Here is a 17,918-nt window from a genome sequence, read left to right as displayed (position 1 = left end):
CTAACAGAGTCAAAACGCAAACTATGGAATGGGATAAAATATTTGCAAACCATGTATCTGATAAGGACTTAATATTGAGAATATTAAAGGAACTCCTACAATTCATGGCCAAAAAACCAAATAACTCAAATAAGATGGGAAAAGAACTTGAATAGATCCAAAGCACACATCAAATGGCCAACAGTTACATGTAAAGATGCTCAACATCACTAATCGTCAGAGAAATACCAATCAAAACCACAGTGAGGTATTATCTCACATCTGGTAGGATGTGCATTATTTTAAAAAATAATAATAATAATTAATAACAAGTGTTGGCGAGGATGTAAAGAAACTGGAATCCTTGTGCACTATTGGAGGGAATATAAAATGGTGCAGCCACTATGGAAAATAGTATGGAAGTTCCTTAAAAAATTAAAAATAGAACTACCATATGATCCACTAGTCCCTCTTCCGTGTATTCATTCAGAAGACTTGAAAACAGGATCTCAAAAAGACACTGCACTCCCATGTTTATTGAAGCATTATTCACAATAGCCAAGAGATGGAAACAACCTAAATGTCCATTGACAGGTGAATGAATGAAGACAATATGATGTATACATACAACGGAATATTATTCGTCCATTAAAAAAAGAAGGAAATCTTCTCATATAACATGGATGAACCTTCAAAACATTATGCTAGTGAAATAAAGCAGTCACAGAAGGAGAAACATTGCATGATTCCACTTATGTGAGGTGTCTAAAGTAATCAAACTCATAGAAACAGAAAGTAGACTGGTGGTTGCCAAGGACTAAAAGTTAAGAAGGAAATACGGAGTTGCTGTTCAATGGATATAGAATTTCAGTCACACAATAAGAAAAAGTTCCAGAGATGTGTGCTGTACAACATTATGCTTATAGTTAACAATACTGTAGATACACTTTAAAAATATGTTAGAAGAGATCTCTCGTTTTGTGTTTTTTACCACAATTTTAAAAAGAACAACAAAAAAACTTACCAGGATACATCACATTCAAACTCCTAAAAACCAAAACTAAAGAGAAAATCTTTATAGAAAATGATAAATCCATGCAAACACTATCACAAGAAAGCTATAGTGGCATAGTAAGCACCAGAACAAAGTGCAATATCAGAATATCATGATAAAAGGGCAATTTCTCCAAGATACAACAATTCTAGATATGTATACACCTAATAACAGAGCTTAAAAATACATAAAGAAAAACAAATATAACTGAAACGAGAAATTGGCCAATTCACAATTACAGTTGGAGACTTTACACTCCTCTCTCAGTAACTGACGAAAGATGCAAACAAAGTCAGGAAAAAATTTAAAATACCTTGATGAATGGATAGGGCCAGTTTTCTTCTCCACTTTGTCACTGGAGGATAAATCCGCAGTGTCATTTGTGTTCTGTATACTGGAGAGCTTCTGTTCCTTATAGCCTTCATCTTCATTTATCTCAGGCCTTAAAGACTGACATTCATCTATGAATGCAAAATGCATGTTAGTCTAAAAATGATAGCAAAAAATCTATATTTTAAAGTTCAAAGGACAACAACATACATGGTGTTGTAAAGTTTACATACAACACCATCTTTTATAAATCATTCATCCATTCAACATTCTAGTTCCTATATGCAAGGAATGGATTATATTTTTAGAGTTATCAATAAAAAATCAATCACTCATAACTGTTGGTGTTTTGAGGATCAGCCCAAATTTCCTGAGCAGTTTGTAGCATCTTCCTTTACCATGCTTAAATTTTAAATGGTTAAATTGACTTCTTTTGTATGTGTCTAGTTAGGAAACTTAAAGTGGAGTTGGCTATTCTGCTCCTTCAGAAGCGTTGTAATTAGTAACACAATAATAGTGATCACTTATTGAGTACTCACTAAGTGACAGAAACTCTAAATCCATCAGATGAATATCGCATTTAACATTCAAAACAATCCTATTAAGACATATTAATATGAACACCATCACAAAGAAAAAGAACCTGAGTTTAAAGATCGTAAGTGACTTGACCAAGGTCACAGTTGGCAAAAAAAGAGCTAGACTCTAAACTCTGCTTGATTTCCGAAGTCCAATTTCTTAATGATTGAGCAAATTTGCTTTATATGTAATGTCTTTAATAGTAAGTCAGCTACAAAAGAGCATAGTATTTTGATGTCTATAAATAACACTATGCTACCTACCAGGACTCATTTATTAAAATCGTATTGATGAGGCTGAACTACATAAAATTTAAATTCTATAAAAAGGTTATTCTGGTCTGCTAGTATCTTTCTCTCCTCTTTACTTGAGTATCTGCTTTAAGTAATCTATACATGAACTTGCAAGGAAAGAGGCCAAGACTTGCCTAAATTCTTAGGCCTCATTCCCTAGCAACTCATAAGTATCAATACATCTATATTCTAAGGAAGTTAAAAAAAAAAAAGAAAAGTGGGAGGAATACTTATTCCAGTAGCTCTTTTACAGAAATTAAACAACTTATTGTGGGTTCACAGAGGTGCTCTGAAGGTAACATGAAAACCTGTCATTTATTACCAAGACACAAGCAATACATATTTAACTACAGTAAGTCCTCACTTAACATCGTCAACAGGTTCTTAAAACTAAGGTGAAATGATATAGAACAAAATCAACTTTACCATAGGCTAACTGATGTAAACAAGAGTTAAATTCCCACAGCACCTCACCACGTTGTAACAAAATGTTGAATGAAATGAAGTTATTCGAGGACCTGCATTATATCTCTGTGACTTCTAATTATTGTTAATGGGAGTACACAGCAGGTAATACACCTTAGAAACAAACTTCAGAAAAAAAAAATCTCCCAATTTCACTTTGTTTTTTTTTTTACAACAATAAACACTTTTTCCTATGAAATTAAAAATAAAAGGGTTTAACACGGTACATTAATTCAGAACAAATTAATAAGCATTATTAATTGCTACTATCCAGAAGGAAGGCATTTAAGTTATATACCATATATATATATAATTATACATATGTTCTCCAGTAATACAGGGACTATTAAAATACGTAAGAAACTCACTTTTCTGTTTTTCTCCTTTAGAACAGCCTGGCTGAACAGTGGCATTTCCTGAAAAATTTTTTACTTCTTGTTTACCAACTTCACCCTGATTCTTCCTTCTCCTTTGCTTTTGATTTAGGTCTGGTTCTAATGCAATCTGATCTGAATCCTGTCCTGATAAAGTCAGAGACTGTTGTTCTTCAACTGTCTGAGCATCGTTTTGAGATTCTTCTGTGTCTGAAATTTTAGCGTTCATAGACTCATCTGGATCATCACTCACTCCTTCACTGGTAACTTTTTTCACTGACAATTAAGAGAAATGGTTATTAACAAATAAAAAACAAACAGAAAAATTCTTAAAGACTAAGAAGGTAAATACTCAAAGATAGCCTCTGCAGTATTATCCGCATGAGCAGAATTTTGAAGACAACATAAAATATCCAACAGAAAAAAACTAAGTAAGTTATAGTATTACATTTATGCTATAAAAATCCATGCAGTAAATAATAATGAGGTAGGCTTATATGTAGTGATGTAAAAGATTTCAAAAAATATTGTTGCGTAAGAAAAGAATCAAGTTGCAGAACAATATACAGTATAATTTCATTTTTATTAAACAAAAACAATTATATGTACTGTAAGATACACACACACACACACAAACACACACACACAGAGAAAGGAATTTAGTTAATAGTTATCCTCAGAAAATCTGAAGAATTTGATTTGAAGGCAGAGTAACAAAGGGAGTTCAAGAACTGTATTTCCTGTATCATTTGTTTTTCAATAAATAATCTTTTCATCAATATTTTAAAACAATTTTTGTTTAAAGGCACATTAATAGTCAACTGTATCAAAACATAAAAACAATGTTACTTAAATTTTTAAAATCAAAAATAGAGATCACCATGGAATAGCATCCAAACAACAACAAAAAAACTTAACTTCACAACCATGGTTGATCAGACATCTCTAAAAATATCTAATCTTAAAATATACTAAAACTCAATGTCATTACTTTTGTTTAAAAAAAAAGGCAAAACAAGATTTTTAAACTGAGAAAATAACACTTGATTTATTCTCTAGCAGAATAATCAGCAATTTTTAAATTCTAAGTCTTGTAATAATATAACTGAAAATATAACTGTAATTAAATAAGATACAGTGATATAAAGCAACTAATTTAATAAAATCACTATTTGAGGACTTAAAAAAGAGATAGTAAGTTACTGTAATATCACCTATAAAATGATAATCACAAGATTAATGTATCTACTTTAACCTCCCAGGATTATATATAGTAAGTAAAAATAATTGACTAAAGAATGAAATAACTTCGGGGTACTGGGATGGCCCAGTGGTTAGAGCACAGTGCTCATAACACCAAGGTCAAAGGTTCAATTCCCACATGGGCCAGTGAGCTGCGCCCTCCACAACTAGACTGAAAACAGCGACTTGACTGGGAGCTGAGCTGTGCCATCCACAACTGGACTGAAAACTGCGACTTGACATGGAGCTGATGGGTCCTGGAAAAACACACTGTTCCCCAATAAAAAAAAATTTTAAAGGAAAAACAAAAGAAGAATGAAATAACTGCATTTACCAATACTACTTTTAAAAAGACATAGGCACCATACACCAGTAAAGGAAACTCTAGATTGGCTCTGTGCATAAGAGAGTTAACATAGCAGGCCATTCTTCGAAAGTTCTACTTTAAAAGGTTGGCCCTTTGGCTGTGCCTGGGAACTCAGGTTTGGAGAGCGTTCCCATCAGCCTAACTGACAAACACGGCTCACTATACCTAAATTGTACAAACAATGTGGTTTATGTTAACAACTGCTTTCCTTCTGGGAGTCTTAAAATCTAGTACATGCTAGGCACAGGGTGTCTATATGACCAACCTCCAATAAAAATCTTGGGTACTGAGCTTCTAACAAGCTTCCTCAGTAGATGTTTTTCGTATTTCGTCACAATTGGTAATGGGGGAATCAAGCACATCCTGTGTGACTCCACTGGGAGAGAATTCCTGGAAGCTTGTAAGTGGGTTCCCCTAGACTTATACCCATGCGCCTTTTCCCTTTACAGATTTTGCTCTGTATCCTTTTACTGTAATAAATCTCAGCTGTTAGTATAATTACAAGCTGAATCCTATGAGTCCTCCTAGCAAATAATCCAACCTGGAGGTGTTCTTGGGAACCCCCAACACAGGCTCTCACAGTCCTAGGTTTGAGTCCTGCCTCAGCCACTACTAACACTGTGACCCTAGAAGAAAGTGGCTTTGGATCTGCCGGGCTATTTCTGGGTGATTAAAACAAACAGAAAGGGACTGGGATGTGGAATAGCTCACAAACAAGGTTCTTTACATTATGTGATTACAGCTAAACATTGTCCTCAAAGATCAGAGTTCAAATAATTAAGAAAATACAAGCTTAAAAATAGAAATATGTACACATAAACAATTTTCTATCTGGTACAAGTCAACATTAACCCTCAGAAATAAGTTATGCTCACACAATACAATTTACAACCTTAGTTACAACCTTGAAATATTAGAGTTCCATTTTTTTTAAAACTAGAATTTTGTGCCAGATTTATTTTACCGATGAAAATGGTAACAAGTAACCAAACATGACATTCCAAAATTCTGATGCTCTTTTCTTAGCTACAACGATGCTCTAGAATCAAAACAGATGTCAAATAGCTCAGCCATGCCAATTAAAAAATTTAAAAGGAATCTGCTGTTTTGAACCAGATAACTGGAAGACTGAAGAAAAATCAATTCCCTCCGAATGGATGCCTCAATGATCTCAACTACCTGAACTACATGTGAATGCTTGAAGACTTGAGGGACAATATTGCAAGTATATTAAGTAAAATAACACACTTTCTTTTAAAATAAATACCTTTTATACTCTTCCGTGGTTTGGAGGATTTCTTCTCCTTTAAACTCTGATTTTTAATAGATTTTTGTTTTCTTTTCTCTTCTTCAGCAAGAACTTTCTGAAGCAAATGAGCAAAAAAATCGAAGTCAAAAGGGCGCTTTTCCTCTGTTTAAAAAAAAAAAGACAAAGTTGTTTTATTCAAGTTTTTATTTTAAAAAACAAATGAACTTTCAAGTTTTTTTTTAAAGTATAACATCAAAAGCAAATGGGCTTATCAGGAGGAGAATGGATAAACAACTCTAGTCACTATAGTAGCCACACACTGAGCAATAAAAAGGAACAAATTCTTTTCGTTTAAAAAAAAAAAAAGGAACTATTAATACAAACAATAAACAGGTGAATCTCAAAAGATGTTGAAAGAAGCCAGACATAAAAGAGTATATACTGTATAATCCCATGATAAGACATTCTAGAATAAGCTAAAATAATTTATGATTCAAATGAAAATAGTGGTGGTCCTGGGTCAGGATAACAGCAAAGATTGACTAGAAAGGAAAACAAGGGGCCTTTCTGGAGTGATGGGTTATAGATGATTTATATCAAATAAAGTATAATTTACATGATTACAAAGTTTCGATTTCCACAGATTATTCCACCTAAACAATTTCCCAGTCATGTCAAGTGATTGTATCTTCTCACATTGCAAATGAAACGCTGATGGTCTAAAAACCAGACAAGAAGCTAAGGTATCATCGGCAAGTTCTTTCAAGCTGTCAAAGGTCACAAGTTCCTATTTTTCTTGTTTGTGATCCCAAGCCGCCACCATTTTCATCTCATCCACTCTGTTCTTATGGATTTCAAAAGCAGGTGTAATCCACCTACCACAGGAGAATTGCTCACTGCACCAATTCAAAGAACCCAACTTGGCACTGCATTTGGGGCAAACAAGCTGTCCATCCATCACCCCCAACAAGGTGATCCCATCCACTGTACAGGTACAATGAAATAGGACATACACTGGGTCAGACTCCCTGTGACAGGCATGAGGGTTGGTGCCATCCTCTTGTGGGGAAAGGCTATAGGACCACTTCCCTCACTATGATCCAAAATCCTACGACTTCGAAATAAAGATCACCTGCATTTTCTACATTTGTGGAGAACTTCAATCCTTGTGAAACAGTGATTGCGTCAACAGCCAAGAGCTCTTGAGGTAAGTTCTGCAGTACTACATGACAATTAAAATGTATCCATTGGTTGGAATCAACTCTGAATAGTTCTCTGTAAGCTTCTGTAAATGATCTGCTTATAAACTGCACTAGAGGTGTCTACTTCATATCCCATGGTCTCGTATAATTTCAGTTGCCACGCAAACCCCTCATTCATCTTAGCCTCTGGTTTGATAGTCTGGAGGTTTTCATAGGTTTTTTTCAAAGGTAAGTTGGTCAGTCTTCATGACAAAAGCAGTCATGACTGCCACACTTTGACTCACTCCTGCGTGACACTGCACCAGCATTGTGCGGCCCTCAGCGCGGACCTGGCCCACGAAGGCCACGTATTGGTCCAGGTGGCTCAGGAGGTCGGTCTTGGGCTTGTCCAGCGCGGGCACGAAGAGCCTCCACAGGCCCTCGACCTGGAAGTCGGGCTTCTCCGAGTTCACCGTCAGCACGGCCGTGATGCCCACCCGCTGCAGGTAGCCCGGCTCCAAGACAACCACGACTCTGCCCAGGTACAGCATCTCTGGCAGCGGGCCAGGCGCTCACAGCCCCCAGACTGCAACATGGCAGCACCCAGGGGATGGGGGCCAAGGCCCTGTTTTATTGTAGACCCTACCTTTATTTGTTCTGACCATCCACAGCAGTAACTGTGAAAAATACAGCACTAAAATCCACAAAGGTTCCTAGATGCATTTAAAATTTAAGTGCCAAAAAACACCATTTAGGTTTTAATTTTTTTTAACTACAAAGGACCAAAATCAGTGAATTTTAAAGGTTATCTACTACAATGGCTTTAACAATGATTCTGCACCCCTCGAAGACTGTTTATAGATTTATAAATTCTTTTCTGATTTTAATGAGTAATGAAAAATTTCAGGATCCATTTTCTAAAACGGAGAGGATTCAGGACCACAATCTTCCAGCTCTTCCAAGAGCCATTCCTGGAAGTGGTTTCCCTGAGGACCCAAAAGAACACTGGGTATAGGGTACACTCATCTACCTTAGTGTTTACTCATAAAATAAATGTACATGCTACACAACCTAAGTCCTACCTTTAGATTTTTTTTCCTGAGGTTAGCCCTTCAGCAAATAGGTACTGAAAACATACATTAATCATTAGACATTGATAATTATCTCTCAAACAAATAATATAGGAACTACTTTAAACAGTACATTTAATTCTGTTTTTCTTTATAGATCCCTGATGTGTTACTCTGGACTTAAGAAGAAAAAAAATGTTAGTTTTAACGAGGCTATTAGAAGCCAAAAGGTATATACATAATTCCTTCAACTCAGGTCTAAATTCAAATGTCATCTCTTCAGATAGAACTTCCCTGAACACATAATCTAAATATCCACCCTATAACTCCCTTTATTCTTCTTCTTAGAAATTAATCACTATGTGAAATTATCATGCTTACAAACTATATCCCTTCCCCCTCCCTATTAGACTCAAGGCTCTAAAAGCAGGATTCACATCTGTCCTGTTCACCGTTATGTCCTCAATGCCTAAACAGTGATTAGCACACAGCTGGTGGTCAGTATGGTTGATTGAATGACTGACTGACCACTGGAAGGAATCATCTACAGTATAGTATCTTCCAGAAACAACTCCTTCTTGAACACAGTTCTCTCAGAATAAAGAGCACTTAGAAATTGTATCTTCAGTCCATTTGTAACCTCCTGGACTCAGAACTCTACTTACTTGGTTCTTGATATTTTAGCTATCCCTTGCCTATAGATCTGTATTAGCTGCCAGACCCACACTGCTAAAGAGAAAATTTCCAGTCTTACTTTTCTTGTGACAATATAAGGAAAAAACAAATCTAAAACACAGACAAAATCTGAACCAAAGACAAAAGATCGGTCACTTTTTAGGATCTCCAAATGATATGTTGTAAAAAAGGACTTAATACTTACGGAATGCTTTGTCTATTCTCCATCCATTTGTTTTCTCTTCCCGTTTAAATTTATTCTGTTAACAAAACAAAAAACCCTATAAATAAGTGAGGATTAAATAAGTGAGGATTATGTTTTTTAAAAAAGCATTAAAACGGAACTCTTGCAGTAACATTTGATTCCCAATAAATAAAAAGTCTTTGGCAATAGGCAAGTTGCTTTAATCTTTCGCTTTTTAAAAATAGAGATGAAAGATTTTTACTAAGCGTCCTGATCCTCATTATGATCAACAGTATGAATTAGTAACAGAAGCTAGATTTACAGAAAATAGAAAAAAACAAAGTCCGCTAGCACACAGACAGACCAAACCTACAATCATTTAAGCTAACCAGTATTAACTCTTTAAAAACTAATATATTCGTATTAAGTTAAACCTCTTACATTATTATTCTAATATGTTTTTAATGGCATGGAGGGAAGACTGTAAAGAAACAACTAAGCAAAATTTTGAAGCTGGCCAAGTTTATCTTTGGAAACTTCTTTACATTAAGGCACATTTCCTCATACCCCATTCCCAGTTCTACTCCAAGTTAACTCCATTACGATGGAGATGGTTATGGTTTAAGGCACAATCAATCCGAAGGTCATTAGGATATCTGAGAGCATAAGTTTGTGTCTGAGAATGTCTAATCATGTACATACATCCCAGGAGAGGGAACAATTAGCTAATCTCTCCCTTGTACAGATCAGTGGTCTAAAGCTTTTATTGGAAATATAAAAATAAAACTTTTTATTGAAAAAAATAGAGAAAAGCACACAAAACAAAGGAACTACTTTATGGCCCACGTCTTCCCTCCGCCAAGAATCTAACCTGACTTTTAGAGCAATTATTTTCTTGCATTTCCTTACTGTTTATCATTCAAGGCTACATTCTTAGACTCTATAGTTTATTCTTGCCCATTTTTTTTTTAATTTCATGACTTTAACATCTTTTAATCTAGATTACCCCTCCTTTCCATTCTTTATTTTTCTTCATAAAACTTATTACCAAGTAATATAAAAGTTTTCAAGGATGATCATCTTTCTCCCTTAAAAGATATTATACTTTAGACATCTCAAAAGTTAACAAAAGTGACAGGCTATAATCACTAAATTAAACATTCTGAGAGAAATGCCAAGACTTTAGGCATCATTCAATTCTAAAGTATTGCTACATCATTTTTTACCTAATTGCGAATATAATTCAGAACAATTTAAAAGTTTTTTGAAGAATGTACTGGTATTAGTCATTGATTTCTGACAGGAACAAACAATACATCAAATTTTATGATCATAAAATAAGTCCCTTAATTTCCACCTGTGGCCCTGACAAAGTAACTTGTTATAGGCTTGTTCCACATATCCAACCACACTGTAAATAACTTTAACAATGAACAAAATGAACTTACCAACTATTTTCAAGCACTGGACAATATAAAGAACAAGAAAGACTAAATCCCATAATCACGGAGAAAAAGGAAATATACAAGATGTACCAATGTTCACCCTGGCTCTGTTCCTGAGTTAAATTTCCTAACCAACGAAAGGGAGATAAAGGCCAAACAAAAGCACAGAGATACCACTGAGCTGAGGAGGTAGACAATCTTTAGGCGCAGGGTTCTAGAGAAAAAGAGAGCTAATTAAAAGGGAGCTTCACAAGCCTGGTGGAAGCAACCCCCGTCTTGGTCTATATCTGGGTTGCATATGTCCAGAGCATAAGGCCTAGTAGAGAATAGCTGCTACAGGAATGAGAAGAGAAAGAAGGTACTAGAAGTTATATAACACAATGAGATGACAGAATTCTAGCCCACATGAATGGAAAGACTTCATTAACACCCAGACATTTACTTCAAACACCAGAAAAGCCACCACTTAAGAGATAGGGATGGCACTTTAGAGTTACTTTTCTCAATCAAGGTTCTAGCATGAGAATTAAGCCCTAATGCCCTAAAGCACCCACCACATGTAATGAATTACCTTCTCTCCTATACATTTGAATAGTACTATTATGACCATCCTTGGAGAACTTGGAAAACAGTAACTCAAATTGTTTTCTGTTGTTCAGATGGAAAACCTAGAGGACCAGTTTAGAGGACCAGTTTAGATCTGCCTTAATGAAGCCTAAAACCAAGCCTTGAGAGGAACAAGCAGAGTTATATTAACTGCCTTCCAAAAACAAAATTCAAACACTTTTTAAAGGAAAAAACAAACAAACATAATCCAGACACTGTACACATATCATCCACAACAGCCAGCATACAATTTTAAAAAACCCACAAGCATGAGAAAAGATAGGAAAATGTGATGCACTGTCAAGGAAATAAAAAGAATGTCAATAGAAACAGATTCCCAACATGACCCAGATGTTGAAATTAATGGATGAGAAAGTTAAAGTACCTGTTATGACTATGTTCAAAGATTTAGAGGAAAATATGGAATGAACAGATAAGTAAATCTCAGTAGAGAAATGGAAACTAAGAAAAATAACCAAGTAGGAATTATAGAAATGAAAAATATATCGTATCAAAAAATATAATATCAAAATGAAACATTAACTGAATGGGCTTAACAGCGAATTGAGGATAGCAGAAAACAGGTTCAGTGAATTTATAACATGGTAATAGAAACTAACCAAATTGAAATAGAGAAGAAAATTGGGAAAAAAAATGAACAGAGCTTTAGCAACCTGTAGTACAATTTCATGCAGAGAAACACAAGTAAGCAGAGTCCCAGAAGGAGAGAACAAAGCAGGAAATATTAAATATTAAAAGACACTATCCCCAGGTAAATCATAATTACACTGTTGAACATCAAAGTTAAAGAATAAAATCTCGAAACAACCACAGAAAAAACAATTCATTACATACAGGGGAAGAATGATATCAATGATGGTTGACTTTTCATTGGAAACACTGGAGGCCAGTGGACAATGGAATGACATTTTTGTAACACCAAAAAGGAAAAACTGTCCAACCAGACTTGTATACCCAGCAAAAATATCCATCAGAAATGAGGCCGAAATGAAGATTTTCAGATAATGAAAACGGAGAATTTTTCAACAGCAGATCTGCCATTCAGACAGATTTGAAATGAAAAGCATAAAAAATGCTAAGTGACTAAATATTAAAGACTAGTTTATTTTTTCAACTCAATTTTCTCTAAAGACAAAAGACTTTAAGCTAAAATATGTAAAGTGATGTTTATATGGTAGGTAGAAGCAAAATATGTAATAGCACAAAAGATAGAGGGTAAATGGAATTATGCTTAGAAAGAGTTTATCATTTGTGAAGTATGAAAAGTAAAATGGTACAACAGAGGACATAAAAATACTAAAATAAATTTGATTAACCCAAAAGGCAGCAGGAAAAGAGGAATAAAATACAGATGAAATAAATGGAATATAGTGAGATGGTAGGCTTAAACACAGCCATACCAACTATTACATTAACTATAAATGAACTAAATTACTACACAGAAATCTAAAACAGACATTTTGCTTTATTTTTATCAAGGGTCAACGTAAGAATACAATGATCATTTTCTCATCTCTTACAGAAATGCATTATATAAAAAAATTAAATTAAAAGGCAGAATGTCAGACTGGATAAAAAAGCATGACCCAAATGTAAATCTAAACCACAATGAGGCATCACTTCATACCTGTTAGAATACCTATTATCAAAAAGATAAAAAATAAGTATTGGCAAGGATATGAAAAAAAGGGAACGCTTGTGACTGTTAGTGAAAATGTAAACTGGTGCAGCCACTATGGAAAACAGTATGGAGGGTCCTCAAAAAATTGAAAATAAAATTACTATATGGTCCAGCAATTCCACTTATATTTATCTGAATGAAATGAAAACACTAACTGAAAAAAGGTAACTGTACCCCATGTTCATTACCACATTATGTACAATAGCCAACACATGAAAACAACCTACGTATAACTGTCCATTAATGGATGAATGGACAACGAAATTGTGTATATACCTACACAATGGAATTATTATTCAGCCATAAAAAAGAATGACATCTTGCCATTTGCAACAACATGAATGAACCCTGAGGGTATTAGCTAAGTGAAATAAATCAGACAGAGAAAGACAAATACTGTATGATCTCTCTTATATTGGAATCTAAAAACAAACAAACAACCCAAGAGCTTGAATACATAGAGAAGATTGGTGGTTGCCAGACTTGGAGGTAAATGCATGATGGAATCATAAGGTAAAAAAATTAAAAAAAAAAATCCTAACCCCCATTGTGATGGTATTAGGAGGAGGTGGGGCATTTGGGAGGTAATTAGGTCATGAGGATAGAGACCTCATGAATGGGATCAGTGCCCTTATAAAAGGGGCCTCAGAGAGCTCTGGCCCTCTTTCCTGCACGTTAGTGTACAATAAGAAATCCTCAATCCAGAAGACAGCCCTCACCAGAATCTGACTATGCTGGCACACTGGTCTTGAACTTCCAGCCCCAGAGCTATGAGAAATAACTGTGTTGTTTATTAAAATGAAAAAAAAAATTACAAAGCAATATCCCTCATAAACAAAGATGTGTACCAAAAACATAATAGTGAAAATGGGCAGAATGATATTTAAACCAAAGGTTAAAAAAAATATATTAGTAACTGAAATTAATATAAAATAATATTGAATGTCAAAAATAATATTAGTAATTTTTAGTCTCTTTCCATTAAATAAATGTAATGGGTTTACTTTACCTTAATTTCTATCCTTGCTCTGTGAGGAAAAAGCTGTCCAATCATAGAAAAGTCAGTTCCTACCATGCTGATGGCTAGAAAAAACATATCTGTTTCTGTAAAAATAAATATTTAGAATGATTGAAAATTAATCTTCTCAATAATGCAGAGAGAAAAAAAAATCTTACCACAGTATATATTTTGAGTTAAAAATATATTTGACAGTATTCAACAGTTTTTTTTATTATAGTCCAGTAAATCTTCAGTCATAGAACTATGTCTATATACAAAACCATACATATTTCAATTTTATTGCAAAGAACTGCATGGATCTAAAAACATCCTCTTTAAACTTTTATACAGAAACATGGTATAAGAAATTTGCATGCTCATACCTAACAGCTAGAATTAAAAAAAGAGAGACATTCTGCCTATCTGGTCTCAAAATCAGTCATAGCCAGTACAATTATTACCGCTATATACGCAACTAAGATGTGTTTAGTGCAGAGGTGTCCAAACTGCGGCCCACGGGCCAACTGCAGCCCGAAATCCATTTTTAATTAGCCCGCAGCAAATTCCAAAAATATATTTAGTGTACTTAAATAAACCAGGTGAGGCAATATATACTTCACCTCGAGTGAGTGGCCCGGCTGTTTGTGTATTTTACCGCATATGGCCCTTGGTAAAAAACGTTGAAAAAAGTTTGGATATACCTGGTTTAGCAGTATGTGAAAGAAAGTAGCTAGAAAAATACATAAGAAACTGTTAACAGAAGTAAACTCAAGAAAATAGGATTGGGAAGTCAGAGAAGTATAAAATCTTCTTTTTTGCTCTATATTATTCTGTTGTGTGTGAATTTTTTCCCAAAATAAACTGTATTATGTCTACAATAAAAACAAATAAGCAACAGCATGTAATAGTTATATACTTTTTTAACAGCATAATTTTTACTTTTAGAAACTTTACTGTGCATTACTATTGGAGGTAGAACATTATTATAAGCATTAGAAATACTGTTAATTCTTCATTAAAACAGTATTTGTTGTACAGGGACTTGACAGAGAGAAATACTCTGGCCAAAATGACCATAATGCTAATTCCTAAAAAGATTTCTAAGATAAAGTCAGAGATATAGTTCATGGTTCGGAGCAGAAGGGAGGTGCTAATAAAATTAGCTAGAGAGAAACAACATGGTTGTTTGCATTTTATTTACTTAGGTGAAACCTGGTTTGATTCAGAAACAGAAAAAATAATTCACTTCACTTCAAATAAATGACCTACACAATTTAAAATGAAAATTAATTACCTTTATTTGACCATGGTTTAGAGTAATAGTTTTTCCTAAAACTGGAATATGTAGTTGTAGAACCACGCTCAAATATGGGGTCATTTTCCTCAACAACACAGGGACCTTTTGTCCTTAAAACTTCTACAGTTAAACTGAAAGAAACACATTTTTTAGTAAGTCCACACTAAAAACAAAGAAACAAATAGTAAATGATATTTTAATAGTAATATTTTGAAATTTACCATAGCAATGTCATACATTTTCTAAGAATCCACTCATTTTCACTTAAATTGTGATTGCCAGGGTGTCAACTTTTTTTTAATCCTTAAAAGCAATATAAAATTTAGAAACTATCTTTGGGCAACCTAAAAAATTATTTATTTTACTGACTTCTGCATGCCTCCTATATTTAATATATATTATTTTATGCTAGACTCAAGAGATATTGAGAAATAAAAACATTTTATATTTATGTTTTACATTCCTGCACACAAAGCAGTTAAGTATGCCTTTAACTATTTAATGACCAGTAAAATCATCATCACAAAACAATGTACAAAAACTATTACTGACAATATTACATTTACTGACAACATTACATTACTAATAATATTACATTTACAGAACATAGAATTTGTGTTCTGACTTTTTTACAAATTAAAACTCTCAGAAGACTTTCCATCCCTCTTTCTTATTTACTTAACAAATTATCTTCTTTTAAAAATACACTTTGGACAAACAACTAAATTCCACAATACCAAATTTGAGAAATGAAACATTTTAACTGAGAAATTGAACCAAAAAGAGAATTAAACCTCACCATAACAAAAGCCAGGAAATGTTAAATCTGTTTCATTACAGTTGCATTAGTTACCACCATACACCAAAATATGGTATTTGTTAATAATATGAAAATTTGAATATTGACTTCAAGACTGAATCAGTATTTGAAATCTATCCTCAGTAGAAGACAGCATGTGATTAGCTCAATAGCTCCTTCCAATTACCAGTAAACTTGGTTAAACAATGTTAGTAGGTTAATGGATCAAGTCAGCAGTGCCCACATACAAAAACATACAAAATCTTCTTATACAAAATGCAGAATTACAAAAATTGCTAAAAATTAAAATTGAATACAGCACACAATTCTATTTACGATATCCATTATGCAAATATAAATGTTAGAGACTAAGTGACCATGACAGGTACAGAAACTCAATCTCTCTCATTAGACAAAGCAATTTAGTTCTCATGAAACCACAATCTCTCTCGCTTTTTTTTTTTAACTTACCTTTCTTCATCCAAAATTATAGAACCATCTTCTGCCACTTTCACTCGGGGAACCAGCAATGGCCCTTCATCCATTTCTTCTTCTACTTCTTCATTATCTTCAGCATCAGGAGTACTCTTATCTTCTTGCCTACCAAAGACAGATTAATTCATATATCCGTGAGAAAAAGTGTCTCCAACTACTAGTATGAACTTCTAAAATAAATTATTGCAAATTCAACTTTGTAGATATTCCCAACTTTCCCTATAACCTAATTGAAAATACTTACGTTGTTAAGGACATAGTTATAAGATGTTCTCAAATTTTATCTGGTAGCATTTAATAAGAATTCTTTACTCTCTTTGAAGATAAAGAGAAATAAATGCTCATCTTTTCTATCTCAACAGAGTATGAGAGTAAACCATCCAGGTATTACAGAATTAACAAAAATAACCATTACATTTATATAGCAACAGTTTCTAGATCATTTTATTAACTCTTCAAAACAATCCTTGGGGGTGAGTATTTTCATACTCTTTTGAGGCTTGGAGAAGATAAGTACCTTTTGCTCTAGATAACACAACAGTAAGGGTAGATCAAGAAGCCAAACACAGTTTTCCAAGTAATGACTCCAAATTCCATATACTTTCCAATTAATTACATTGTCCCCCTTAAGGTTTTACTGAAGCAAACATAACTTATAAATCTATAAAACCATAACAGATTTGTAGCTTGACAGTACAGTTTTAAAACAATATGGAGTCTAAGCAAAATAGTAATCATTACTTAATAAGCCCTGAAGCACCTAACAACCACAAAATCCCAATATGTCTGCTAATTTTCCACAATCCCTCACCTTGAATTATAAGGCTACCATAACTTCCTAAGAGGTCTCTTGGAGGGCTTTTTTGGAGTAAACTAACATGACAAGGCAACAGGAGCTTGTACAAAAAATGAGACTCTCTAGTGACACCAAAACTGTACCTACTGCTGGACAGCACACACGGGATGCTAAAACAACAACAACAACAAAAAACACTAAAAACAAAACAAAGGGGAAAGGGAAAGAGAGAAAAATGGAAAGGAAAAATAAAAATACTATATACATGCTTGCTTAAATAAACATAGACTGATATATCAAAAAATTGGTAACATTTGTTGCTTCCAGGGAGAGGAACAAGATGGCAGAAAAACAGAGTTGGAAGACTTCACAGTATACTTGTTACTTTTGAATTTTGTACCATGTGAATATATTATTATTCTAAAGCAAAACAAAACCTCTTTAAATTCTAAAAGCTTTAATTTAAAAGCATATGATCCTCAACAAAATATTAGCAAACCTAATTCAGCAATAATTTAAAAAGATTATACACCACAACCAAGTGGGATTCATTCCTGGTATGCAATGTTGGTGCAATACCTGCAAGTCAGTTAACATGATATACCACATTAGCAAAATGAAAAATAGAAATCATATGGTCATATCAACAGATGCAGAAAAAGCATCTGACGAAATCCAGCATCCATTTATGATAAAAACTCTGAGCAAAGTGGTAACAGAGGGATCATATCTCAAC

At 33.9% G+C, this 17,918-nt stretch overlaps 1 protein-coding gene and 1 pseudogene across 5 annotated transcripts in view; both read right to left on the bottom strand.

Annotated features, from left to right (window-relative positions):
• Positions 1–17,918, bottom strand: part of BDP1 (BDP1 general transcription factor IIIB subunit) — a 79,359-nt gene that overhangs the window by 51,959 nt on the left and 9,482 nt on the right. For all 5 annotated transcript variants that reach the window (XR_016020632.1, XR_012495098.2, XM_019728085.3 and 2 more), the window contains exons 5-11: positions 16,363–16,491; positions 15,090–15,223; positions 13,805–13,899; positions 9,064–9,118; positions 5,951–6,094; positions 3,069–3,350; positions 1,347–1,494 (exon numbers count right to left, since the gene is read on the bottom strand). Coding sequence is in view for 3 of the 5 variants with exons in the window: in XM_019728085.3 (XP_019583644.3) it covers positions 1,347–1,494; positions 3,069–3,350; positions 5,951–6,094; positions 9,064–9,118; positions 13,805–13,899; positions 15,090–15,223; positions 16,363–16,491 (987 nt within the window). In the remaining 2 variants the exon portion in view is untranslated. The remainder of the gene's footprint in view (positions 1–1,346; positions 1,495–3,068; positions 3,351–5,950; positions 6,095–9,063; positions 9,119–13,804; positions 13,900–15,089; positions 15,224–16,362; positions 16,492–17,918) is intronic.
• On the bottom strand, positions 6,227–8,091 carry LOC109445666 (dual specificity protein phosphatase 12 pseudogene; annotated as a pseudogene).

Source organism: Rhinolophus sinicus, chromosome 3 (assembly GCF_057876585.1).
Source record: "Rhinolophus sinicus isolate RSI-liver-muscle chromosome 3, RSI-T2T, whole genome shotgun sequence".
NCBI lineage: Eukaryota > Metazoa > Chordata > Mammalia > Chiroptera > Rhinolophidae > Rhinolophus > Rhinolophus sinicus.
Note: the sequence above shows the minus strand (reverse complement) of the source record. Positions and strands in the feature narration are given on the sequence as shown.